The sequence below is a fragment of the Microtus oregoni genome, unplaced genomic scaffold (assembly GCF_018167655.1).
Source record: "Microtus oregoni isolate MIOR12 unplaced genomic scaffold, Mior012 000003F_ref0000135, whole genome shotgun sequence".
Lineage (NCBI taxonomy): Eukaryota > Metazoa > Chordata > Mammalia > Rodentia > Cricetidae > Microtus > Microtus oregoni.
Genome location: NW_024543062.1, coordinates 7719453 through 7746618, shown reverse-complemented (window position 1 = coordinate 7746618; position 27166 = coordinate 7719453). Strand labels below are relative to the sequence as shown.

Genomic DNA, 27166 nt, shown 5'->3' with positions numbered 1-27166 from the left:
TGCTACTGCCAGCTGTGCCACCGCTGTTTTCTCTGAAAGCAGCACTGTGAGTGATGGACATGAGGGTTTGCCTTGCCTTGGTGACACGCTACATTACAGTCCTTCCCTGCTTGTCCTGTTCCTGCTGTGACCTTGGGGAGAGCTGAGGACACCACAGGGGGCTGCAGAGATGCCAAGACCTTCCAGTTCTTGAGGAGGATTTGAGTTCAGTTTCCAGCACAGGGGATCTGATGCCATCTTCTGGTCCTGGGTATATGAATATGCCCCCCACCCCCCACATACACTTAAATAAAAATAAATCTTGGAGAAAAAGAAGGTCATAAGAAAGAGGGTCCGGCTTGTGCCTTCCCCAGCCTCGCCTTTTTGCAGGGCTGGGGGACTTGGTAGTGTGCTACTGAACCACACCCCAGCCCCTCATGAGGGGGATTCTAGGCAGGGGATCTACCACTGAGCCACATCCCAGCCCCTCACTGGGGGATTCTAGGCAGGGGCTTTGCCACTGAGCCACACCCCAGCCCCTCACTGGGGGATTCTAGGCAGGTGCTCTCCCACTGAGCCACACCCCAGCCCCTCACTGGGGGATTCTAGGCAGGGGCTCTCCCACTGAGCTATATCCCTAGTCTTTTACTGCTGTATTTAAGGTAGGCACCCTTTCTCACTCTTATATTCCAGGTCTCAATTCTGGAAAGATGACAGTTCTCCATACATTTGCTCTAGACCCCGTCTTCTCTCAAGGCAAGATGGAGCCTTGCAGTTGCCTTAGCGCCATGGGGCTCCAGCCACAGCCAAATGGTGACGCTGAAAGCTGACTCAGCATTGTGGTTGCCTTCCTTGCCTGGGCTTAGCAGTATGCTCTGTCATTTCCTGGCAACTGCACTAGCAAAGCCCTTGGAGCTACCCCAGGGTACTCAAGCACCCCTTATGGGGAAGCAGCTGCGGGTGCCTCAGCTGCCACTCTGGAGTCTTTCGCCATTTGAGATCCGTGATGGACATGGCTGGCTCCGGCCCTGCAAGGCTGTGGGTCTGACTGGGGAAGGAGCGATAAGCCTCGGTTCTGTAGGACAAGGGTCTTCCTCTGAGGGGGCTATGTGAGCAAGCTGGGGGTGTCAGCTGCCTCTGCCTGTGAGGTCACGCTAAGCCATTTCTCAATCATCTGCATCAGAGCTGGGGCACCCAGTGTCTCCTATTGCTCAACCCCCCCAACAAGCTAGGGTGGGAAATTCCTAGCCCAGCACCCAGTCCACCTTGGAAGGCCTTTCTTGACCTGTCCAGTGACATCCTTACTGTCCTAAGCAGGACCCGACTTCTAGCCACTCAATTGCTATTCAATCGCTATTCCTTGGCATTCAAATCATCCATAACCACGACTGTGGGTGTCTCCTCTCCTCTCCCTGCCCTTCATTTTTGATACAGGGTCTCATGTAGCTTTGGCTGGCCTCAGATTTGCTCTTTGCCTGAGGATGGCCTTGAACTTCTGATCCTCCTACTTCTACCTTGGAAGTGCTGGAGTTCCAGGCATGCCCTACCACATACTTTTATGGGGTGCTGGGGATGGAACCCGGAAATCCCGCATGCTAGGCAAGTGCTCTACCCCCTGAGCGGCACCTCCATATCTGGTTTCATTCTTCAAATTATCTCTTTCTCTCCGAGTTCCACTTAAGACCGAGTGCGCGCCCTGCTCCCCGGCTGACTCCCTGCGCCCCGCTCTTTATTCCAGCTGCCTCTCCTAAGCTCTGCCTGGGTAAGCCTGTGGCAAGGTAGCAATTCCAGACCTCCGGAGACCACTTCCTTCCCCATGAGGACAGTCCAGCAAAAAGACAACAGGAGAGCAGGGTGTAGTCCCTAAAACAGGCTCTTTAATAATGCTTGTCTTCACTGAAGAGTTTGACTTTTCCCCCAGCACTGGGCTGGGGCTGGTGGGCCTTGGCAGGCTGTCCAGGCGGACCACTGGCAGTCCTGGCTCGATGGGAACGGCTGACCATCTCTGACCAGTCAGGCTGTTGGTGCAAGCGGTCCAACACAGGTGGACGGGGCCTGAGACTGTTAGGAACCAGTGGGTAACCTTCATGGGCAAGGCTGCTGTCAATCGCTGCCGCTGTGGGAGTGACCGACCATCGGTGGGCAGCGCCTGAAGTCACCAAATGCGGTTAGTTGTCAGTGAGTTGCCTGCCATGGATTTGATCCGCCTTATAGCCATAGATAGCTGTGATGGGCGTGGCCAACCACCAGTGGGAGGGGCTTGAAGTCATGGGTTTGCTAGACCATGCTTAGCCCTTGGCCTGCCATAGATAGTCTTAGTGGGCCCTTGGGGGCCGAAGACGCTAGATGTGGCTAGTCGGCCAGCTGTCCTGGGCTTGATAGACCATGGATAGTCGTCCCCAGCCATTGTTAGGTGTTGCTGACCATCATGGGCTGACCGGGCTGCTGGTGGGCGGGACAGATCCCAGGTGTTCTTGGCCTGCTGTGATGTGGGTGGCACCACGGGTAATAGGCGTGGCAGCTAGTAAAAGGAGTATTGGTTCTCCACTGCGCGAGCACGGCCCAGCGTGGCCTCCGTGGGCTCCTCTGTGGCTCCGGACGTAGCCTCCAGCAGGTGTTCTGCGCTGTTGCTGCGGCTGCGTGCACTGAGTGGCCCCTCGGCCAGGCGCGGAGGCATGGACGTGGCCGAGGATGACGAGCCAGATGACGACGATCCTCCAGCGCCATTGGAAGGTGAGGTGGGAGGGCAGGAGGCCGAGGCCAGGCTAGAGAAGTAGTGTTGGCTAGCTGGCTCGGCCCAGCAGGCAGGGACCGGGGCCGCAGCGCTAGGCGCTGGTCCTGGGTCTGCAATGAGAAGCCGTGTTAGTCAGCATCCAGACCTGGGCACCTGACCTTCATCCTCTAAAGCCAGCCAGTGTCAGAACCCAGGGAGGGATGATGTAGTCCAGACCATTCGGGAGTCCGGAGACAGTATGCAAACACACAGGCATTTCCAGCGTAGGCTGGGCACCCCACCAGTGCAACCTTCAAAAGATGGGTCCCGAACTCTAACCTTGCAGGACTTCCAGAACCCACCCCAGCTGTCTTTGGGTGTCCAGGTGAAGGGTTTCAAGTCTGGGTCTAACATATCCTATGGCCTTTAAGTCACTGTGTTGCACAGGATGGCCTTGAACTCCCGATCCTCCTGCCTTCGCCTTCAGAGGCTGGGATTACAGGAGTGACCGGACCCAGTTTATGAGGTGCTGGGGATCATATGAGCATACTAGGCAAACCGTCTATCAACCGGGCCATCTATCAGGCTCTGGGCATCTTACCGAGAGGCGGGCCCTGGGCGCGCACATAGCTTCTGAGGGTGATATCGGCGGATCCCCCCGACTCCAGGGGGATGGGGTGGGTGTGGAAGTGTCGAAGCATATCAAACACAGACTGGAACCACAGATGCTGGACGTGGCACTGGCCGTGACCATTCAGAGACAGACGAAGATGCTGAGGGTGCAGATGGGAATGGTCAGCGGGGGGTCCCGGGCTAGCTATCTGTTTGGCACATTGGGGGTTGTTGGAAGACTACGCATCGGTCCCATTGGGACCATATGGTACTGTGCCATGCTGGGGGCCCTCACACTGAGTCCTGTTTGGGGCAGGTCATTCTCGTGGTAGGTATAGGAGATGGCACAACAGAACTAGGCGGGGGCTGAGGGTGCAGATGTCTTTCCTCACACTGGAATCCATCTGTCTTTTTGAACATTTGTTTGTCTTGGGGACCTCAGGTGACCCAGAGGTGTGGATGGTAGCACATGCCTCTTAGCAATGACTGGCTCCTCTCAAGGTCTCCTGAGTTTCCCTGAGGCAGGCGGCTCAGTGTCAGGAGCCACAGACCCATAGTCTTTGGTATGGGCCACAGGTCTCTGGTGTCAGCCCTTCTTTGCCCACTCTGTGACAATAGCAGCCTGGCTAGAAGAGTCCAGATTAAAGGTCATCTCATGCCTGCCCTATCTCTCCCTTCATGGGTCTCGGTGGACAGGGCACCATCTTGTCCAACACTGGGCATGCTCGAGTGAGATCAAGGTTTAGTAGTGCCGGCCAGGATGTCAATTACCAGCCACCGGCGTGACATTAAGTGCCTGGTTGTCACAGGAACTGACAAGGCAGTGTCCCTAGGGAGACTCCGCCTCCTCCATATATACACAGCTGGCCGGCACTGCTGTGTATATATGTAGCGTGAGGGCTGCTGGAGTTAGAAGTGAGGGTGGCCATGACCTTAGCTGCAGGCCTGGGGCAGGGAACCTGGGATGCTATGGGGGCTGCTGGGAAGTGGTACCCTGGGCAGATCTAAGGCTGGGTCTATTTCCTGATTGGTGTGGGGGGGGGCACAGTGACTCCTACCCACTCCCACCACAAGGTCAGGCCCCAAACTGCTTGACTTTTGTCCTCTTTCTCTTTTTCACTAGTTTTTAAAACAGCATCCATCTGTCTGTCTGTCTGTCTGTCTATCATCTATCTATCTATCTATCTATCTATCATCTATCTGTCTGTCTGTCTGTCTATCAATCAATCATCTATCTATCTATCTATCTATCTATCTATCTATTCATTTATTTATTGAGACAGAAACTCATGTTGCACAGGCTGGCCTCGAATCCAGTATGTAGCCAAGGATGACTTAAATTCCTGATATCCCATCTCTACCACCTGGTGCTGGGATTGCAGGTGTGCACCACCAGGCCCCAGATGTGGAATTTGCTGCTGGTATAGACCTCATTACAGATGTTTTACATAGGTTGGAAGCGTCAGGATTGGGAGAAAATGATGCCGCAGAACAAAGTAAGATACCAAGGGTAGGTGCAGCGACTCATGGGAGATATTTGAGAAAGAGACTTGCTATGTAGCCCAAGCTGGTTTCTCACTCCCAGCAATCCTCCTGCCTCAGCTTCTGAAGTGCTGGGACGATAGGCATGCACATCTGGCTGCAAAGCTAACCTCTCAGAGAGACTCACTTTTTGAGTGGGGTTGGTCACCAGCAAGCAATGAGCCTTAGGACCTGGTCCACCTCAGTCCACCTTCTCCAGAACAGGCTGCTCTCCCCATCACTCCCACCCCGGACACACTTGCCTTGGCCTTGCCCTGGAAGTTGAAGGTCAGCACACACTCTCCAGGCCGAGTCTCACTTTGGCGGATCACAAAGAGGCCGTGGCTCCGGGGCCCTCCAGCCAGCACCAGCTGAGCGGCCTTCACCCGGGACAGTGTTCCATGGAACCAGGGGTAGTCGGAGAGTTCCAGCTCAGTCTCGGCTTCAGTGTCCAGCTCAGCTCCTTCGTCCCCTGGGGCAGAAGGAAGACAAATAAATCAATGAGAGATGGGGAGCTATATCTTCTTTTTTTGGGTAAATTGCCATTTGAATATCAGACCTGCACAAAGAGCTGACTACATCTAGTTAGCCTTCAGGTAAACTGAGGAATGGGGAGGGAGCATTTGCAAGTCAGCAACAAACCTGAGAAGAAGCCAAGCTTTCTCTCCACCCTGGTTCCATTATGTCCTTCTGTTTATGTGTATAGGTGTCGGTGTGTGCATGTGGGTGCCGGGAGAGGCCAGAAGAGGGCATTAGATCCCCTGGAGCTGGATCACAGGCAGGTGTCAGCTGCCCTACATGGTGCTGGGAACCAAGCTTTCTCTTGGGCCACCACCAACCAGCTTCCATATCACTATGCAGAGACTTATTATTAGTTATGAACGCTCAGCCTTAGCTTATGCTTGTTCCTTGCCAGTTATTATAACTTACATTAGCCTGTTTTCCTTCATTTATGTTTTGTCTTGGAGCTTTTTACCTTTCTTTCCTTCTGTATGTCTACCTCCATATCTGCCTGGCTACCTGGCCCCAGGTCTCCCTCTCTTTCTCCCTCATTCTCTTCTCCCTTTCTCTCCAGCCTAGATTCCTCCTCCTATTTATTCTCTCTGCCCGCCAGCCCTGCCTATCCCTCCTCTGTGCAGCTATTGGCTGTTCAGCTTTTTATTAGACCAATCAGGTGCCTTAGGCAGGCAAGTGAAACAGCAACACATCTTTACATAATGAACAAATGCAGCATGAATAGATGTAACACACCTTTACGTAGTTAAATTAATATTCCACAACACGGGTTCTCTGAAAGAGCAGCAATCACTATTAACTAGTGAACCAATGAACCAGACATTTAGCTCTGGCCTCTACAGCCCAACTGCTGGGTACAAGCTATGCCACCAAACTTACCTTTTGTGTCTCTCTATATGAACAACTTAGCTCCCTCCCTTTCCTGTCTGTCTGTCTTTCTCTTTCTTCTTTTTGCTAGGTCTCACTATGTAGCCTAGGCTAGCCCCGAATCTATGTGGCACTCCTTGCTTCAGCCTCCTGAGTGCTGGGATTACAGGTGTGTGCCACCACCCCCACAGCTGAGGGAAAAGCCAAGTGCCCGTACTGGCTTGCAAAAGCCAGAACCACTGTAGACACAGCTGGTGAAATGTCACCGCTTCCTGGGGATCCACGTGGGTCCCTGTAGAGGGTGCGGGGACCCCAGTGGCACCTGTGTTATTGCTGTCACTGACAGCACCACCCGAAGACTCCAGGGTTTGAAGGAAAGTCTCCAGAGGGACATGGGCCAGTGACTCTCCCACGGTGTCGCGAGCTCTGCTGTGTGGGGCTGTCACCACGGCACCCACCGCTGTCGTGGTCTCTGGGGGCCGGGACGTGTCCGCTGCAGGGAAATAGGGGCAGATGCAGGCATGTCTCTTATCTGCCCTCCACCCTCCCACACTGTCCCCCTGACTCCAGCCAGCTCCGCCCCACCTACCTTCTGCCAGGAACTCACAGCTGCAAGAAGTCACCCGGCTGGCCAGACAGCCTCCCCGAGCACAGGAGAGCCCTGTGTCCTCCTCACTGTCCCTGTGGAGTTGAGGAAGCACAGCACATCTTGCCACAGAGCCTGGGCTGGGACCCTGGACTGCTCACAGAACACCAAGTCCTTCCTACTCCCTCACCCTCTGGGTGAGTGACCCATCATCGAGGCCACCAGGAACATAGTGTTCCCTGAAGTTGTGGCTCATTCCTGGGGTCCCATAGATACCTTCCAGTGGGGGACAGTGTGATCAGTGGGGCCTGGGCAGCCCCTTTGAGGCCATCCCAGCTCTAATAAAGGTCTGACCCCATGGGGAAGTCTCTGGGGCAGATGGCCGTCAGAGTAATAGGGGGGTGATGGCAAGCACTTTGGGGCTGAGGGCTGCGAGGCACTCGGGACTCTAACTGAGCTTTATTGAAATGAATCTGTTAATTAGAAAGCACCCCCCCCCCCATCCTATTAGCCAGAGAAACGGCTGCCAAGTGCTCAGCTGGTGGCACCACGCTGCAGCCTCGCCCTGGGCATCTCTTCTGGACAGTGGGGCCATCCTCTTCCTGCATATAACTGACCGGAAGTGCCCCCCATGTCACCAACCACGGCTCCATAGTGCCCTCAGCCTACCAGCTCCCCCATCGAAATCCAACTGTTCTCTATAACAATAATGTGTGTGCGTGCGCGCGCGCACGCGTGTGCCCACGAGGACATAGGCGCTGTGGGTGCAGCTGCTGGAAGGGGCCAAGGCATCGGTCCCCTGGAACTCGAGTCACAGGTGATTATGAACTGCCTGACGTGTGTCCCAGGGATTGAACTCATGCCCTGGAAGGGCAGTACTGCTGGGCCATCTATCTACCCCCCAAGTCCTACTTATGATGAGAGGTGTCATAGAACACACGTGTAGCATACACAAGGCCCTGGGTTAGATGCCACGGAGGCCTTGACACCCTCCATCTGTCTGGCTCTGGCCTAGTCATTTTGTTGTTATTTTTTTAGGGGAGTTGTTTTGCTTTTTTTTGTTTCGTTTTTGAGATAGGGTTCACGTAGCCCAGGCTAGCCTTGAGCGAGCTATGTAGCTGAAGATGACCCTAGGCTCCTGATCCTCCCGCCCATTTTGGGAATAGCTCATGCTGGCTCTATGTTAGTACTTACCCTGTCTAGTAGCTGGGTCACTTGGAAGGAGGGGACGAGGCACACCCCCAGCTCCACCCCACATCCTCAGGGCTGGAATACTCACCCTGGATCCACGCAGCCCTGGATGTCCGCCACCCATGAGTGCTTCTGCAGGGAGTCTATGGTCTCAAGAATGTACTCTGCTCCATTCTCCACCTGGATGACAGCAGCCCTGGTAAAGCTTCCTCCATTGCGGGGGGGGGGGGGGGCTCGGCGCCCCAGGACCAGTGAGCCTTTGCTCGCCCCTATGTTAGGTCCCGTGGATATGAACAGAAAGGACAGTGTGGGCGGGGGGGGGGGGGAATCACCCAAGTCAGGGTGAGGGCTGCAGCCTGAAGCCCACACAGGGGAGGAGATGCCAGGCTCTGGAGGCCCTGAGTGTGGGACCGGAGACCCAGCATGCTCAACCCATGTCCTGGTATCCCAGATAGGGTTCAAGTCGTGTGGGAGGGCCAGCTGCCTTGGCACAGAGTCGGGGTGCTCCCAGGCCTAGCGACTGCGGCGCTATTGCTATGGCGGCCGATGCTCTTTGTGCCTTGTCCATTGAGTTCCCGACAGCCCTGGGATAAGAAGCCTTGTGTTCAGGGAGGGAGAAACTTGCTCAGAAGTCCCACAGCAGCCAGCAGCTGCTGAAACCTGAGCCTGGGGCCACCAGGTCTTCCTGTTCTTGGTCCCCTGTCCTGTCACTGTTGTAACGTGGTATTGGGTAAGAGGATCCTGACAGCCTTCCTCATTCAGTGGGGAGATGGCCCACAGTGGGGTTGGCAGAGGAGTCCTCCTGCCTCAGGGGTGCCCGAGGACCACCCAGCAGCTGAGAGTACCAGATGGACAGTGGCTGTGTCTCCAGCGATCAGTCTTGAGGGGACAACTCAGGACATGGAGTTGGCACACATCTACCCAATGAATAAAAGAATCCGTGGCTGGTATAAACACAAGCTCAATAGGAGCTTGCCAGAGAGGGTGGGGGCTCCGCGCAGCTTCAAGGGGAAGGAACCGGCCTCCCGGAGGGACTTCGTTTAATGGTCTAACTCCTTCCAGGAAGCCCGACCACAACCCTAGCAGCCTGGACCCATGTCCTCAGCAGCTCCCGCAGGCCATTCCAGTGCTACGGGCAAGGAGAAAGGGCAGGCGGCTCCCAGACCCTCTAGGGTGCCTCCCACCCACCCTCCTGTCTTTGTGCCCTCTGCAGGGACTAGGGCTGGTTCCCACACTCCACTTCCTTCTGCCTGTGGACATTTGCATAACTTCAACAAGCTGGTCACACTGGTAGCTGTGAGGTGGGTGTGTCTGGCTCCAGAGGCGGGGGAGGGGAAGGGAACTCAATGACATTTACTCAGACCCAGGAAGGAATGGCGAACAGGGCTGGGCTGGTGAGATGGTTCAGTGGGTGAAGGTGCCCATCACCAGGCTTGACAAGCTGGGTTTGATTCCCAGGGGAGGAGCCCACTGGCAGAAGGGGACAGTTCTCGTACTTGACCCCTGAAAGTTGTCCTCTGACCTTCATGACCTCCTATGGCATTCACTCGCACAGGCAGGCAAATAAATGTGGCCCAGTGGTGGTGCACGCCTTTAATCCCAGCACTTGGGAGGCAGAGGCAGGTAGATCTCTGTGAGTTCAAGGCCAGCCTGGTCTACAGAGCTACTAGTCAGGACAGTCAGGGAAATCCTGTCTCGAAAAGCCGGTGATGATGATGATGATGATAAGTGTGATTTAGAACTGGGAGGAAATCCAGGTGGCCAACCATATCGGGATAGACATTAGCACTCAGACCCAGACTCGAGCCTCCTACCTAGGTGATGGACACCTGTTGTGGGGTCCATGGGCACCCCCTCATTGTTGCTCCCTTTGATGGTCTAACTGGTCCCCCTGTAAGGAGCTAACGCTGTGTTGCCCTCTAGGGCTGTGGTCCCAGGCAGCCACAGACCTGGGGGCTGCAGGGGCTCTTACCTTGAGCACGAAGGTGTTGTCCTTCTCAGGCATTTCCAGGGGCATGGTGGTCCGGACCTCGATGATGGCCGACAGGGGGATGCTGACCTTGGGTCTGGAAGCCTGGGAGGCCAGAGGAAGAACAGTGGGAGGAGCCCCTCGCAGGCCTTCCCAGCCCACTTTGCAGCATACATGGGTCACGGCCACCAAGACTGCCAAGGTCCTGCTGTCAACCGTTACCAACCGCATTTTAGAGATGGGGACATTGAGAGAGACAGTGGGAACCCTCCTCCTATGGTCACAGCAAGTTAGAGGCTGGCTGGTACTGCTGAGTCCCCAACTCCTGAACCCCAACCCTGTGAGCTGTGAGTGCTCCCTGGCCCACCCTGCAGCCAGTGCACCTACTTCATGTGATCCCCCCCTCTTCTCACCTCCCTCATTCCCTTGAGCCCCTCACTGGGGGATTCTAGGCAGGTGCTCTCCTACTGAGCCACACCCCAGCCCCTCACTGGGGGATTCTAGGCAGGTGCTCTCCCACTGAGCCACACCCCAGCCCCTCACTGGGGGATTCTAGGCAGGTGCTCTCCCACTGAGCCACACCCCAGCCCCTCACTGGGGGATTCTAGGCAGGTGCTCTACCACTGAGCCACACCCCAGCCCCTCAATGAGGGATTCTAGGCAGGGGCTCTACCACTGAGCCACACCCCAGCCCCTCACCCTTGGTTTTTAGAAATAGGGTCTCAATCCACAGCACAGACTGACCTAGAACCCACTATGTAGCCCAGGTTGGCTTGAGCTTGGTCAATCCTTCCTGAGTTTCCTGGGCTTTGGGGTTGTACAAGTAGAGCACTGTATTTGGCATTCAAAATTATTTTTTCTTTTTGAGACAGAGTCTCACTACTTGGATCTGACTGGCCTGGAATTCACTATGTAGATCATAGCACAGAAACCTACACAGTGAGTCCAAGCCAGCTTGGTCTATGTGAGATACTGAATCAAATGATCCCCAAGTGAGGAGTTGGGGGGTAGGGTTCAGTGGTAGAGCACCTGCCTAAAACTCCCAATGAGGGACTGGGGGTGTGGTAGGCATGGCTCCTAAAATAAGGCAGCTTCCTGCTTTGGATGAGGTGTTCTGGAGCTGGGTGTGGCCTGTGTCCAGGCCTGTGGGAGAGGGGAGCCAGCATCCCCATGCTGCCATCACAGGGTTAAACTAGGGCAGTTAGCAGGACTCCTTAGGAGGGTCGCTCTATGCAGGCCCTTTTATGCTCTGGTCCACAGTTCCTGGCTACACTCCCCGAACCTCCCTGGACTGGCCGGAGGCCGACATTCCCGGCAGGGCTGGGCTCCAGGACAGGGACTTTCTGAGGTGGAAAGGGAAGGGCCTCATATCAGAGTTGAACTCTTGGCCACTCTGGACACTGTCCAGTGGGCCCTGGGCTGGGCCTACAGCAGTGACTGATGGGCTTAGCTGACCACATCACGACACCAGCCTGTGGCTGGGGTTGGCATCCAGGACAGTAAGAGCAGAAAGGTTTATAATGACGCCTCCCGTCGGGCTCCCACTGGCTGGAGGTCCCTTCCCTCAGCCCGATGTCCGAGGCCATCTGTCCTGATGTAGTTGTTGTTGCCCCACACCCCCAGTGCTGGGGTAGAGCCCAGGGCCTCATGCTTACTAGGCAAGGGCTCTACAGGAGTTTTTTTCCTGCTCTTCGCTGGGGGACCCTAGGCAAGTGTTAGTGACTGAGCCACGCCTCTGGCTTGACTTGTTTCTCCCTATTTTTTCTGTTTATTGTTTTTTAAAATTACTTTATTTTTAGATTTTATATGCATTAGTATTTTGCCTGCATGAATGTCTATATGAGCGTGTCAGATCTTAGGGCTATAGGCACTTGGGAGCTGCCCTATGGCACCTGGCAATTTAACCGAATCTTCTGGAAGAGCAGTCAGTGCTCTTAACCCCTAAGCCAAGGGACCAGGGAGATCTGGGTTGGTAAGTAGGTGGGTGACAGACAGTGAGGATGTCAGGACAAGTGCTTTGGGTACCCCTTCACCCTGGGGCAGACTCTGAGGACCAGACACAGCAGGGAAACCTATTCTGAGCCTTCCTGAGTACAATGGGTTAGACATAGTTTGCTTCCCCAGGGCTAATGGACTGGGGGTTTGGCTCCCAGTATGCTCATAACACAAGATGGGGTGGGAAGAGAGAGAGAAAAACATATGAGCGTGATGTGACTCAGTTGGTGGAGTGCTCACCCAGCATTCAGGAAGTCCTGGGTTTGATCCCCAGCCCCACATAACCTGGGCGTGGTGATAAATGCCTATAATCCCAGCAGAGGGGAAATGAAAGGCAGAACCAGAAGCCTGATCTCCCTGAGACCTTCTCAAAACAAAAACACAAGTAATATTGAAAGGGTGGTAAGATGGCTCCGTGTGGAAAGGGGTCTGCAACCCAGCCTGCATTTGTTGGGTTTTTGTTTGCTTGTTTGTTTCCTAAGACAGGGTTTCTTTACTCCTCCAGGCTGGCCTTGAACTCACAGAGAACCCGCCTGCCTCTGCCTCCTGAGCTGATCCCAAGACCCACAGGGTAGAAGGAATGACCTGGTTCTCACAGGTTGTCTGCTGACCTCCACATGTGTATTCCCCCTGCTCAATAAATAAATGTTTTCAAATGTTTATAAGTTGCTCGACCCTCTAAGAGGCAGGCCCTAGTCACTGGAGCTGCTATGCCAGGAGGAGATTAATGCAGTTCTCAGGGAGCCTGGGTTGTTAGAAGGTGAGGTCCCTCTATACCTGACCTTCTCTACACATGGCTACTTCCTCCTCCCCTGTCTGCCCTGCCATGAGGGGCTGAGAAGACCTTCGCAGAGGTAGAACAGACCGGGCTTCCTGACCTTGGATGTGCAGTTTCTAAAACCCAGCTAAACTGATCTGCTTCCCCCCCCCCATTTTTGAGATATGGTATCATGGAGCTCAGACTTGAACTTGCTATGTAGCCAAGGATGACATCGAACTCCTGATCCTCCTGCCTTTATTCCCCAATGCTGGGATTATAGGCATGCTGCCATGCCCAATTTCTTTTTTTCCTTCCTTCCTTTCTTTTTCTTTCTCTCTTTCTTAAATATACTATATAGCCTCTGGTATTTTGTTACAGAAACAGAAGATAGACCAGTACATTCTAGAATGATCCACACTTCCACGAACCACTCCTAAGTGTTCTACTATGCGCTGATATTCTGAGAGCCTGAAGCAAGATCAGGGGCAAGGAACCTGTTGTCTTCATTGAACTGTGGAAGGAAGGGCTCAGTGATCCCTCGGGAACGCTCCCTTCTGCCAGCAGTAGAACTGGAGGGCTCCGTGGGGATCACTGAAAAGATGGGGAGGGCCACAGCTGCCATGTCCTCTCCCCCAGGGCAGCAGGCACAGCTATTTGGAGAGCAGCAGCTGGGGCTGCCACTCAGAGCTGGAAACAGTGAAACCTTGGGCCTCTGCCCCTGCCCTTTGGGTGACCCTGGGCAAGCCACCCTCACCAGGCTTTGGTCTCTCTGTCTGTAGACTTGAGTTTAGTGGCATTTTTCTCAGGGGCTGAAAGTTGAGGGGTGTGGGTAAAACCCCCCTTGGGAAATCTGGGGGTGCTGGGACTTGGGGTGAGAGCTCCTCACCAGCGTGTTCTGGGAGCATTTAACTGCGGGCAGCTCTCACCCTGGCACCTTGAGGGGAGGCTTGGGGGACAAACCTCCAGGACACTGAGTCAAGCTATCTAGGAGAGCCCCGGGGAGACTGAGCCCTGCGGTGGACAGATCATGGGGTGTTAGCAGCTGCCTTGCTAGTACTCAAGGGACTCTACCCCACTCCTTTGATTCTTGTGACTATCTGAGTGGTGATGTATATAATTTCTTCTGCGACCCTCTGTCTGTGTGACTGCAGGCAGGCCAGACCCCTCCTCGAAGGATCTACTCTGCTTTCTTCTTTCCAGACAGTCTCATGCAGCCCAGGCTAGCTTCCAACTTCCTATGAAGCTGAGGATAATCTGGAACTTCTGGTCCTCCTGTTTCCGAGTGCACACCACTCAGGGATTTTGGGGACTGGTGACGGAATTCTGGGCTTCCTGAGCCCTGGGCAAGCACTCTACCTTCTGAACTGCACCCCCAGCACCTCTACTTTTCAGGCAAGTTACATTTGCCTCCCTGAAGCAGACCCCCAAGCTTCCCATCCCCTACCACAGGAGGGCTTTGATGGCCGCTGGGACCAGGGGCCAGAGGGTTCAAAGGGGCATGTAAAACGGTAGCAGCAGGCAAAGAGTCTTTTCCTCCTGATGAGAAGGAAGGGGCCACTGGGCCGGGCTCAGCTGGAGCCTGGCAGGGCCAGCAGATGTCTGATTGCCATGGAGCAGGACACAGGCCTCTGGGGACATGTCTGACTGTACCTTGCTACTCCCTGCCTTCGAATGCTACAACACATCTCTGGGAGGTTCCTTCTATACTAAAACTGTGACAATCAGGTCAGGTCACACCATACCCAAACCAGTCCCAGGCACCCACCTGTCACGGGCCTGCGGATCCCTTAGGCCATACAGGCGACCGGGTCCCCATGAGTGATGGGGAGAGAGATGGTAACATGCACCAAGATACGAACCTTGGGTGGCACGAAGAACTCCAGGCGGAAGCGCTCCCCAGCCACAGCCCTTCTCAGAAGCAGGCGACACTTCTGCCATTGTGCGGTGCCCCCAGGGCCTGAGGCTGCATCATCTGCCACCATGAAGCGCAGCGCGCCCTCACGCTGGATGTCCACTAACTCCACCTTGGCCGCCAGGGTCCGTGCCAGCCTCAGGCGTCGTGTCCATTTGTCCCGAGGCTCAGATGCAGGCTCAGCGACCTTGGGGGTGGCCCCAGCATGGGGCTCCGGGGACGCTCGCCGGTGCCACAGGTCGCGTACTCCATCCACCACGCACAGGCTCATATTACGCAGTGAGAAGCCTTTGCGGACACGAGCCTTGGTGGCAGCGTGGGCAGACACGTCCTCGGAGCTGCGGGAGTGGCCATAGGCTGCAGCCTTGAGTGCCGATGTCACGGAGGTCACGGCAGGCTCGGGCTCCATGGTATCCGTTGCTGTCCCCAGCACTCGGCGCACTTCCTCGCTGAAGACTGCCAAGAAATTGGCTGCAAAGTGGCGGGAGAATGAGGTCCCTGCGTCAGGCGTGTCGTAGGTCGGGTTGTCACGAAGGAAGCGGCAGAACTTGTGAGCGAAGTCCACAGCAGCCACCTGTGCGTGTAGCTCGCAGAATTGCCGCCAGTCGGGGACTGGGGCGGGGGCGGCGGCCGAGCCGGGGGTGGCACCATTCATGGCTTTGGTCCCATGGCAGCCTTGGGCTGAGGGGGGAAACGTAGGTATTTGCTTTTTGCTTTCTCCTCCCTGCCTCCCCTCCTTTCCTCCTCTCCTTCCTTCAGAGACGGTGTCTCATGTAGCACAGGTTATCTGCAGACTCCATACATAGCAGAGAATGACCTTGACTTTCTGATCTTCCTGGGCCCCTACACAGCTCTCCCTGGGGATCTCCTGCATCGCAGAGGCTCTATTCGAGCATGCTCCCAGCCACTGAAGCTAGAGGTGCAGGCTGCTGATCAAACAGCGTGCTTGAGACAGGTGGAGAGATAGGAGTCAGGTGTGTGTGTGTGTGTGTGTGTGTGTGTGTGTGTGTGTGTGTCTTAAATAGCACTCTTGGGGATCCCTGGGGTCATTCAAGGGCTGGTCAAGGAGGCTGAGGGGACAGACTCTTCCAAATGGTGCCAGTCGAGTTTTGGGTGACCCCATGCTCTTCAGTAGCCTCCAAGGTCCCCAGAGCCCTGGAGAAGAAACTGTGGACTTCCTGGAGTTGGAGTTCCAGGCAGGTGGGAGTGCTGTGTGGGTGCTGGGCACCTAACTCATTCTCTGCAAGAGCAACAAGTGTTCTTTACCTTTGAGCCATCTCTGCAGCTCCTAAGACTCTGCCTTAACCACTGTCTCTCCCTTCATCTTGGCCACCATGCCCTGAGCTGTTTATTCTGTCCCTTCTTCCACCATGTTCTACCTGAGTGGAGGAACTAAGGAGCCAGCGACCACAGCCTTTAACCTCTGAAACTGTGAGCCAAACTAAGCCCTCCCTCCCTCCCCTGTGATGCTCCTGGGTATCTGTGATGGTGACAGTGGCTTACATTCAGTTTCAGGGTCTTTACTCAGCTTTCTGATCCTGGGACTCTGGAGGTCATCTTCCTATATGGCTTAAAGACGACCATTTTTATTATTGGCATTGAAAGAGCAGCCTCCCATGGGCTGGAGAGATGGCTTAGAGGTTAAGAGCACTGACTGCTCTTCCAAAGGTCCTGAGTTCAATTCCCAGCAACCACATGGTGGCTCACAGCCATCTATAATGAGATCTGGTGCCCTCTCCTCTTCTGGCATGCAAGTATACATGGAAGGAATGTTGTATACATAATAAATAAATAAATCTTAAAAAAAAAGACAACCGACCCCCCCCCCCATAGCCCGCCTGTTGTTCCTCCCAGAACTCCCATCCCCACTGGACCAATCTAGAAATCCCAGCTGTCTCTTCATTCCAGCTTCTTCTACTTTGTTGCTAGGCAACTCCATCTTTTACCACTTAGGATGGGTAAACTGCAGAGTGCAAGTCAGGTAGTCATCTGGGGGACTTGCTTCCTGTCCACGGTTGTGCTAAATGTTCCTGGGAGCAAAAACCCAGCCTGCTCTGCCTCCCTCATCCACGTTCTTAGATTGTACCCAGTGCCTCCTTCCCACATATTGTTCAATGACTCTACCTCTGAGCTATATCCCAAGCTCCTCCTGGGGGATTCTAGGCAGGGGCTCTACCACTGAGCCACACCCCAGCCCCTCACTGGGGGATTCTAGGCAGGGGCTCTACCTCTGAGCCACACCCCAGCCCCTCACTGGGGGATTCTAGGTAGGTGCTCTGCCACTGAGTCACACCCCAGCCCTTCCACTCAGTTTCCTTTGGTAATTTTGTCCTTAAATTAGTGGGGGAAACAACAACAGAAAAAAAAAATCAAGGAGATTAAGTCTGGAGACTCCAGCCTCCCTGGCAACCCCTGTTGGAGAGGCCAGTTTAGTGTGAATTGTTGAGGGGCACCATTCTTCTGAAGCACTGATGTAGAGGCTCAAGCTCTTACCTGTCCTCCCAGGATCCCCATGGCTTTGGACCCACCCTTCCCCCACAGCCTGTGAGAACCCTGGCTCAGATCTCTTCTGTCATCTAAGCTGTATAATTAAATGCTAGGCAAAAATAGCTGTTCGACTTTTCAATGGCATCCTAGGGACCTCAGGGCCAGAGGCGCAAGGGAATCCCTTCCCTCCTTAGGGCAGCCTCGGGCACAGCGACTGTCGTCAAGTACAGGACCCACCAGGGTTTCCTGACCCTGTGCTGGGCTTCACACCTAAACATAAGACAAAGATGGCACCTCAGAAAGAGCAATGCCTGCCGCAGGACTTTTGAAAATCAGAAGGGTGATGTGCAAAATCAGGAGGAGGTGGGGAGAAATGGGTGCATACACCAGGCCAGACCCTTTCTCTATCTTGCCAACTCCTATTCACCCTCCCATCATGGTTCCTCTTCCTCCACAAAGCGTTCCCTGACCTCCTCTGCCCAGGCTGACACCGCGTCTCCCTTGAGTGCCCTTCTAACAAGCCACCGCTTGCACTGTGTTCTGTGCATGCTTTTAAGTCTATCTCCCCAGTTGGCATCAGGCATTCTTTGGGGGCAGAGGCAGGAAGAACCCACCAGGCTACCACCACCACCTCAGCCTCTAAGAAGAATGGAACCATTGCTAACCCCACGAGGGCCTGCCCCAAGGCCATGCACTTTTCCAGCAAGGCACCTGCTTTGTGCATGATGGCATGGGTGGAAGACTGGGTATGGGGGTGTGGAGGCTGCCAGGTCAGCCCCAGCGCTCTATTTTCAGGCCTCTCTCTCTCTCCCTGACCCCCAAGACAGGGTTTCACTGTGTAGCCCTGGCTGTCCTGGAACTCACTCTGTAGACCAGGCTGATCTCCAACTCAGAAATCTGCCTGTCTCTGCCTCCCAAGTGTTGGGATTAAAGGTGTGCACCACCACCGGATAGTTTTCAGGCTTCTCTTTGTCCCTCCCTGCTTGCTGAGAAAGCCTTTGAAGGGAGAAGGAATAGAGTCACAGGGGACAGAGCCTCGTAGGGTCCCACCTAAGTCCAGGATTCGGGCAAGTGTGTTATGTCCTAAGCAGGAGACTGGCTAGTCCTTCCCTGACCTCCTTCCCCAACCCCACTGGCAGGCCACAAGTATATGGGCCTGCCAGTGCAGCTGCCTGTGTCCCAGGCTCCACAAAACAGGGTAACAGGGCGTGGTGGCACATGCCCATAATCCTACCTAGCATTGGGAAGCTGAGGCAGGAGGATTGGAATTTTAGGTTACTCTGAACTACAGAGAAAATTCCAGGTCAGTTTGGGCTATATAGCAAGATTTTATCTCAAAATGAAAAGAAAGAGACAAATGTAATCAAGGGAGGTCAGCAAGCCCCCTGCACCTAGTTACAGATAGAGAGGGGGTCCAGGACTCACACACGGGGGAGATGGAAGGGAGGCTGTATACCACAGACCAAAGGGCCCAGTCAAGGAGGTGCTGTTCCCAACAGCCCCTGGGGCCGGATCTGGGGGAGGAAATGAAATCCTTGACCTTGGCTGACCTTCCCAAATTCTGAGCAGCACTTGGGGAGACAAAGGCTTAGCCCTCCCTGGAAGGAAGGACAGACAGCCCAGGAAGTGGGCTCTACAGTCACGGCAGGGCCTGGCTCCATCCATCTCTGGGTAGAGCCTGGAGGTGTTTCCACTCACTGTGGCGATCAGCCAGTGTGTGACGATCCATCACTGCGCAGATGATTGTGGGCTCAGCTAGCGGGAAAGCAGGGTCAGAGAGCAGATCCCAGAGGGACTAGACGCACGGTGGACAGTGTCATCCTGTTCCCATCTGGGCTGGCTTTGGTTTATGAATAGAAGCCCTTGACCTTCAGGTGTATAGAGCCTTCCCTTTTATCGTTACATTTATTTGTGTGTGTGCGTGCACATGCGCATGTCACAGCACATGTGTGGAAGGCGGAGAACAATTTATGGGAGTTGGTTCTCTCCTTCCACCTCATGGGTCCCAGGATTGAAGTCACGTTGTCAAGCGTGGCGGCAAGCACCTTTACCCACTGGGTCAGCTGTCCTGCCGGCCCCATCTGTGTGTGTGTGTGTGTGTGTGTGTGTGTGTGTGCAGGCACACACGTGGAAGACAGAGGATGTCCACATCCTACTTTATGACTCTCCACCTTATTTCCTTCAGACAGGGCTCTCCCACTGAACCCGGATCTAGGCTGGCCGCCAGCAAGACCCCATCAATCCTCGCATCCCCACCCCCGAGTGCACTGGCGTCACAGGGCATATGGCCGCATGCAACTGCTGGGGATTGGAACTCAGGCTCTCTTGCTTTCAAAGCAAGGGCTCTTAACCACTGAGCCATCTCCCCAGCCTCCAACCCTTGCTTCTCCTGGAGTTTCTCTCTGCACTAGACAGGAACTCACATGTCCTGTGGCCCATGGCTGTCTGGTGCTCAAGGGTCTTATGTCCCAACTCTCCTCCTGCAGCCTCAGGTGCTAGAAATTTAGTGACTCAGCCCTGGGAGGGGTGTGCTCTCTCCCAACCAAACACCCTATTCCCTGGAGCCCCGGTTTCTCCATCAGTAGAACAGAGGGCTGGAGCAGGGGGCCGATTAAGATACACAAGTATGTTCCCTGGACATTGGAGACGGAGGACCAGCTGCCACCCTACTAGGGACAAGCACCCTGAGGACTTTGGATAGAGATACAGACAAAGTCTCCTGGCCAAGCGGGGAGAGGTGGTAGGTCCCCAGGCACTGGCTAGGTCGATCATGCTCCACACTTCACTGCAATGGGATCTTGCCTGGGTTTAGCGGCCCTAACTAGCTTGCCAGCCTGGAAGAAATGCTGGTTTTATTGTTTTTGAAGCAGTCTCTTATATAGCTGAGGCTGGCCTCGAACTCACTACACTGTCAAGAATGACCCTGATCTCTTCATCTTCAGGCTCCTGCCTATTGAATACTGGGATTCCAGGTGTGCACCATCACATCCAGTTGATTGGCGGCTGGAGGCGGGGGCACCCAGATCCTCATGGAATACCAGGCAGGTTTCCAATCAATTCAGCTATTGCCCCAATGCCTGTTTTTTTGGCTTTATTGGTAAGTGGGATGGGGCTTCAGAAGGGTCTGGGGGAGGGCAGGACAGAGGTAGCTTAACCGTGCTCCCCACACTGTTCACGGCCTCGCAAAGCAAAACCGCCGCCTTGACTAACCTCAAGGCCAGACACCCAGACCTAATCATCGTGCAGACAGGGGCAGCAGAGGGGGTGGATGGCTTTCCGGTAGTAAAAATAGCGCTGACAATCGGAAAGGGGGATTTAAAAAAAAAAAAAAAAGCCCGTCTTCAGCCCCCGCCAGCAGCGAGCATTTCCGGACCCCAAGGCCTGGTCATTCCTTAAAATATTGATGAGGCCGCCTCGCCGCTGCGCGCTAATGGGCAGAGCACTAATCGATTCAGCGCTCGGTGGGCGGGGAGACGCAGCGGCCCCGCCCCCTGCCCAGGAGGCTCAGGTTTCTGGGAAACCCTTGCTGTGGCGACAACAGCCTCCCTTTGGTACCCTTCTTGCTCAGGAGTCGGACAGATGCCCCCAGGAGGGGAAAGGTGAGGAGATTGAGGTCCCTCAAGGTGCAATCTATCTGTTACCCAGGGTGCCCGCGTGTGATGTGCGATACGGTGGCCAGGAGGATGCAGGCAGCGTCAAGCAAGATGCCCCTTTCTGCTACCACTTAGTTTGTGCAGGATCACCAGCACAGAGGAAGGAAGGGATGGTCAGCATGAAGGGCCATCCGCTTTAGGCGAGATGGTGCTCTCCTCCAAGGAGCCATTCACTATGGTGAAACTAAGGCCTCTTGCCCCCACTCCCCACGCCCCCCCACCGCAACACGAGAACAGTCTGCTGTCTCTCCTACAGGACTTTCCTGGAAGCCAGTCCCTGCCATGACTGCTCATGTCCTCCCTTCCCAGGACTGACCCGGCTTGGCTGGTACCACTCAGCCTCCCACTGACAGCAGAGGCTCATTCCAGCCTCCTGTGGCCCCAGCTGAATCTTCTATTGCATCTCTCTCCATGCAGCCCATCCACATCCCTTCAGCCCCGAGTGGCTCTCACCAGCAATGGTAGGTGCCTGGGCATTGCTTCCCTAGGGCCACCTGACCTCTCACCTTGGGGGAGGCCACACGCATATGGCAGACCCTCACGTGGCTGGTCCTCGCCATCCTTTCCCACTCCACCGTGCTGCCACTGAGTGGCATCATGATGATGTCTGGCCTTCCCATTCTTGAACCTGCTTGACTATCGGTAGATTAAGAGTCTATGGCAGCTGGCTGATAGGGTGCTTGCCTAGCACACGTAAATCTCTGGGTTCCATTCCCAGCACTGCATCTACAGGCCTGGTGGCAAAACTGTAATCCTGTCACTCAGAAGGTGGAGACAGAAGGGTCAGTTCAAGGCCAGCGTGGGCTATATAAGAGGTGGAAGCTACCCTGGGCTACTCGACACCTTGTCTTAAAGCAAAAATGAAGAAAGGTTGGGGCTGTAGCTCGATTGCCTCAGCATCAAATACACCTGGCAGTGGTGGCTCATGCCTATCTTCCCAGCACTCGGGAGGCAGAGACAGAAAGATCGGGACTTTAAGGCTGTACTCAATATGGGAAGCCCTCCTTTGCCTCAAAAGGGGGAAAAAGGCATTGGCTCCGTCACTTTACAGGTGGGTGTCGTGGAGCTCTGCATAGTTCCGGCTTTTCTCTGAGTGCCGGGCTTCTCGCTAAGCATGCAGAGATCTCTGCCTAGACCACAGCCTGACCGGAAGAGCAGGTCTGGAATGCATCTGTTAGAACAGTCTAGAACACTCCCAAGCCCCTCAGATAACTAAAATCATTCCCCTTCATCCACCTGGGACAGTGGAGGGGCCAAGTGGACTAGGTCTGAATCCCAGCTTCTCTGTTTCTTAGCCCTTACACTCACTGGAGCCTCAGTTTCCCCATCTATGAAGATGGAGGACCCTGTGTGAGGTGCGTGCGTGTAATCCCAGAAGGCAGAAGTAGGAGGGTCGTGAATTCAAGGCCATCCTTGGCAAGGTAAAGAGCTGAAGGCCAGCTTGGTTTATGTGAGACTGTCTCAGAAGTAAACAGGGCGAGTGAGGCGGCTCAGTAGGTAAAGTCACTTGCTCACAGCCTGAGTTTGGGACCCAAATGGAAGAAGAAGAAAACTGACTCTTCCAAGTTGTCCTCCGGCTGCCACAACGGCAAGGAGGTGCCCGTGTACACAGACAGAACATAAAAAACGTAGTTATAAAGATTAAAAATAAACACCAGTGAAAAAGTAGCTTTTTAGAGATTATTCTCCCTGCTTCGATTTCTTATTTCTCTTAGGTAACATTGTCCCTGCTTCGATTTCTAAATGGTTTTTGTAATTCCCTTTGTAATCGAGCACTCCGGTGCCTGCTACAGTTACCTTTTCCCTACTTGCCCGACCCCCACTCAAGTCCCTATAAATGGAGGGTCCACACTGTGGCCCAGGCGAGTTTTAGAAGCTCATTGACTGACTGGGCCTCCTTTCTCCCACAGCATCTCCCCTGTAACAAAGGCTTCTCCCACTATCGTGGACAAAGAAATGGGGTTCTGGTAAGGGGGGGGTCCAGACTCTTGTGAGCTATATTTATACAAGGCCGACCCCCTTAGTGTATCAACCACAATGTGTGGTGACCCAGAGTTCAAAATGAGCCAAGTTCCAGGCCTGTCCCTTGCTATAGTTCTTATTCCTAGCAGAATCCCTCAAGGGCACAGAAGGGGCACTGACCTCAAAAGGCTGGTCCACTTTCCCTCAGAAGCACCTAGTGCTGGACAGCTCCCCAACACAGGGTTAGGCTGGCTCCAGATGTACCCTTCCTCCTCTCACCCTGCTCTCACTTTGTGGGGGGCCCCTCTCCAGCTCTGGCTTGGGCTCAGGAGTCTCTTCCTCTTCCAGTGTTGTGTGCTTCACTTGGTTCCTGACTCAGCCCCCAAACTTACAAGGTGTTCCCCTCTGCCTGCCATTCAGCTTATCCGGGCACGTGCCGTGCGTGCATGCATATATGTGTGTGCATGCTCACACCCATGTGCGATCTTGTGCATGTATGTGTGCATTCATGTGTCTCTCTCTCTGTATGTGTGTGTGTGTGTGTCTGTGTGCAAGTGTGTACATGTGCATCAGAGATTGACATCAGGTGTCTTCCTCAGTCACTCTCTCCCGTACTTTTGGAGAGAGGGTCTTGAAGATTTGCCCTTCCCCAGACCTGGGATCACAGGCAAGTATAGCCGTGCATGGGTTCTAGGGGTGGCTGAGACTTGGCTCCTCCTACATGTGGCAAACATTCAAACCCTGGGCCATCTCCCTAGCTGCTCTGTTGTGGTTTTGTCCCGATAATATGAGTGACTCCTGTGGCCCCCAGTTCTGAGAAAAACAGAACTCTGGGTGCTGCTGATGCTAAGTGCTCCAGACTTTACTCTGATCTCCTCTGACACTGGGCACCCAGCCTGGCATCTTCCCACCCACCCCACTCCCCTACCCCATTGGTTGGCAAGTCCCCGCTTCTCTTGGGATGCCTCTATCCTTGCCCTATTATAACACCTGTGGTCTGTGACCTGTTTCCTCCATCAGACTGTGACTTCGGAGGTCCTGTCTCCCCCCCTTCAGAGGGTCACGAGCTTCTACTTCACCCAGAGAAAGAAAACAATGTGCTCCCACACACCATGCCCGCTCACTATGCCCAAAAAGGTGTGGGCTTGAATTCATGTTGAGGGCACACATGCTGTCCCTGGGGACAGAACACAGCCGCCATAAAAGGACTCAGCTAAATGAGAGTGAAAGAGACTTCACTAGAAGCAGGAACTGTGGCAGGCCCTGTGACCCCACATGACAGTCAAAGATAGGTATGAGGCAGGCTCTAAGACTAACAAAACCCCATGGGGACTGCAATCTGGAGGCTCACAGCACCTGAAAACCCTCCCTCATACTTCACCAGGGTGCAGGAGACGGTGCCAAGAAGTAAGAACCAGGTTTAGGCATGGCAGTGCACGCTTGTGGTCACAGCATTTAGGAGTTGGAGGATCAGGAGTTCAAGACCAGCCTTGGTAAAATAGTGAGACAGAGGCCATCCTGGGTTACAAGGGCACCAGGCAGTGGTGGTGCACGCTTTTGATTCTAGCCCTCAGGAGGCAGAGACAGGCAGATCTCTGAGTTCAAGGCCAGCTTGGTCTACAGACTGAGTTCCAGGGCAGCCAGAGCTACACAGAGAAACCTTGTCTTGAAACAAAAACCAAACAGAAACAAACAAGCAAAAACCCACAATAGCTATCAAAATGACTTGCTAGGTAGAGATGCCTGCCGCCAGGCTTGATGACCCCAGTTATTCCGAGGACCCACATGGTGGAAGGAGAGCACCGACTCCCAAAGTTGTCTTTTGGCTGCCACACCAGGGCATCCCTCCCCAAATAAGTGTAATAAAAATTAAAAAACAAAAAATCAAAGCTGAGTCCTTCCAGAGAGAAGTGGCTTCAAGGCCTCTCACTTGTGGGTTGAGTGACTTTGGGCAGATCATTTCACTTCCTCTAAATTTGTTTTGTGACAATGCTCAGAGCTTGGTGTGGGTCAGCTGAGATCAAAGACTTAGCCCTGGGAGGCTCAGTCTCCACTGGCTGCATGTCCCTGCCTCAGAGCTGGGCGGGGCGGCGGGTGGTGTCCTAAGTGTGTGTTCCAAGTCCTCCTTGGGGACTCCTAGGAAGTAGGTAAGAGGGACTAGGAAGCTTGGGGAGCTTTTTCCCCCATGATGGAGGGGAAGAAAAGTGTACATATTAACTCTCTGTTCCCCAGAACTGTTCAAATACAAGCACCTGGTGTCCTCACCACCGCCATTCCAGGGCGGCTGTGTAGCCACTTACAGGGACTAGGAGGGAGCTAGGGAGAGCAAGCAGCAGGTGGATAAATATGGCTGAGACCCTGCCCCCATCAAACTAACCCTGCCTCAAACACCCACATAAAGGTAGGCGAGACGGAGTTGCGCAGTGGTGGCGCACGCCTTTAATCCCAGCACTCACTCTGTGAGTTCGAGACCAGCCTGGTCTACAAGAGCTAGTTCCAGGACAGGCTCCAAAGCTATAGAGAAACCCTGTCTCTAAAATACAATAAATAAATAAATGAAAAAGTAGGAGAGACCCAAGTTGGCAGGTCTGTTCTCTGATCTTCACATGTGTACTGAGGCACATGTGCCCACACACATCACATACACACACACACACACACCAACATTTAATTGATTTAAGAATCAATTAAATACAGGCAGATCTCTGTGAGTTCAAGGCAAACCTGGACTACTTAGAGACATAATGAGACTGTCTCGAACAAATAAAACCATGATACCCAATACTAGCTTAATTTTTTTCAAAGACCTTGGAAGCCAAAGGATATAGTGAAGATGAGACAGTGTAGGTGCTTCCGACCCCAGAGCCGCCTAGGAAACCACTTACCTAGGCTGCTGCCCAAGTAGGAGGGGTGCTCCTTGAATGGGGCAATTCCAGCAGGCCCCGGAGAAATATCATTTTATTTGCACGCAAGATAATTCAGCTCAAGGAGCAGAGATCAGGTTGATGGCTCAGAGGGTAAAGACACTTGCTGCCAAGTCTGAGGACCTGAGTTTGGTTACTGGAACCCATACGGTGTAAAGAAAGAACTGGCTCTTGCAAGCTCTCTCTCTCTCTCTCTCTCTCTCTCTCTCTCTCTCTCTCTCTCTCTCTCTCACACACACACACACACACACACACACACACAAGCAAATTTTTAAAAATTTACGAAGGGGCAGGCAGAAATGAAGTTCTCCACGTCCTGACAGCCCACCCCCTGCATCAGCTCTGGTGAATTACACTCTGTTTTGTTCATATTCACAGCCTCTTTGGGGGGGATACCCTGCGACTTCTGACCCTGAAGACTCTACTGGGGACTACGCGAGAGTGGAGGGGTAGGAAAGCCCTGGCGGGTCCCAGCCTCTGCCTAGCTTCGGCCCGCAGCCCTGGCGCGGTTCCTACATTCGCAGCTCGCAGGTTCATCAATGGCCTAGGCCGAAGGGGCTGAATGGAGGGCACTAACCCGCCCCTTCTTAAAGGCGCCGGCCTGTCACCCTCGGCGATCCTCCTCTCAAACCCGGGGCTGCCCCGGAGCTCCAGAGTGGGCGGGTCACGAATGGTGGCCATGGGAAAGGGGCCTTGGGTCGAAAGGAGGGCTTCCCCATGGGGTAACTGTGGCCCCGCAGAGGTCCCTCTAGACCCCAGCGTGTAGCCATCACCCTCATTCTGGGTTGATCCACCTCCTCCCAGACCCGGGAAGAGACCTGAATGTCCCCTCCCCCCAGCCTCAGATCCCTTCCTGTAGGGGACTAGCTGCGCTCGCCCCTCCAATCCGCCAGTGTTCGAGAAGGGGACCGGGGCTCAGCTGCTCCGGAGGTAGCTGCTTCCCCCCAGCCCCAGCTTCCCGTCACTCTCCACCTCGCTTGGGCTACGGGTCCTCGATCCGATCCCAGCGGGGCTCCCATCCCCTCTGTCGTGCGTCCTCCTCCCTCCCACTGGTGCACACAAAGACGACACGCTCGGACCCGGGCGCGTGCGGCCCCGGGGTGGCTGTGAGCACACCACACACGCACACACACGCACGCACGCCCGCCTTCGGGGACAACCGGGCACCGGGATGGGATAAAGAACCATGGGGACAGGGAGCTGAGGACAAACAGGCCGTACCTACAGGCGCGCAGCTTCGGTCGCGAGGGCCGGGGCGCCGGAGCAGCGCTGCCCGGACCGCAGCCGGGATCCCGGGACCCGGCGGCGCATAGCCCTCCGGGCAGGAGTTCGGCCCTTGGTGGCCGGTGGTGACGGCGGTGGCGGTGGCACCCGCTTCTCTGGCCTGCAGCCTTTGAGACTCGTGCGCTCTTGGCGGTCCCGGCACAGCCCCCTTGAGGCTCTCTGCCTTTTCGGGCTTCCGAGCTCAGCGCGCTCTGAGCCCAGACTCGCGCGCTGCGCGCCCCTGCAGCTCCCTCCG

At 54.6% G+C, this 27166-nt stretch overlaps 1 protein-coding gene across 1 annotated transcript; it reads right to left on the bottom strand.

The window, feature by feature from the left end:
* Window positions 1-1834: 1834 nt before the first annotated feature.
* On the bottom strand, window positions 1835-27166 carry Sh2b2 (SH2B adaptor protein 2). The gene is made up of 9 exons (XM_041648533.1): window positions 26869-27166; window positions 14569-15302; window positions 9958-10059; window positions 8074-8165; window positions 6798-6889; window positions 6531-6701; window positions 5089-5297; window positions 3294-3465; window positions 1835-2823 (listed from the first exon to the last, which is right to left on the bottom strand). The coding sequence occupies exons 2-9, from the start codon at window positions 15274-15276 to the stop codon at window positions 2501-2503; spliced, it is 1869 nt and encodes a 622-aa protein (XP_041504467.1). The 5' UTR covers window positions 15277-15302; window positions 26869-27166; the 3' UTR covers window positions 1835-2500.

Excerpts from the sequence above, each read along its gene's own strand:
- Sh2b2 (XM_041648533.1), bottom strand. The coding sequence starts at position 15,276 with ATGAATGGTGCCACCCCCGGCTCGGCCGCCGCCCCCGCCCCAGTCCCC. Across the intron at positions 10,060-14,568 it reads AGTTCTTCGTGCCACCCAAG|GCTTCCAGACCCAAGGTCAG; the intron begins GTTCGTATCTTG and ends CTGGCCTCCCAG. Across the intron at positions 6,890-8,073 it reads CAGGGCTGCGTGGATCCAGG|GGACAGTGAGGAGGACACAG; the intron begins GTGAGTATTCCA and ends TCAACTCCACAG.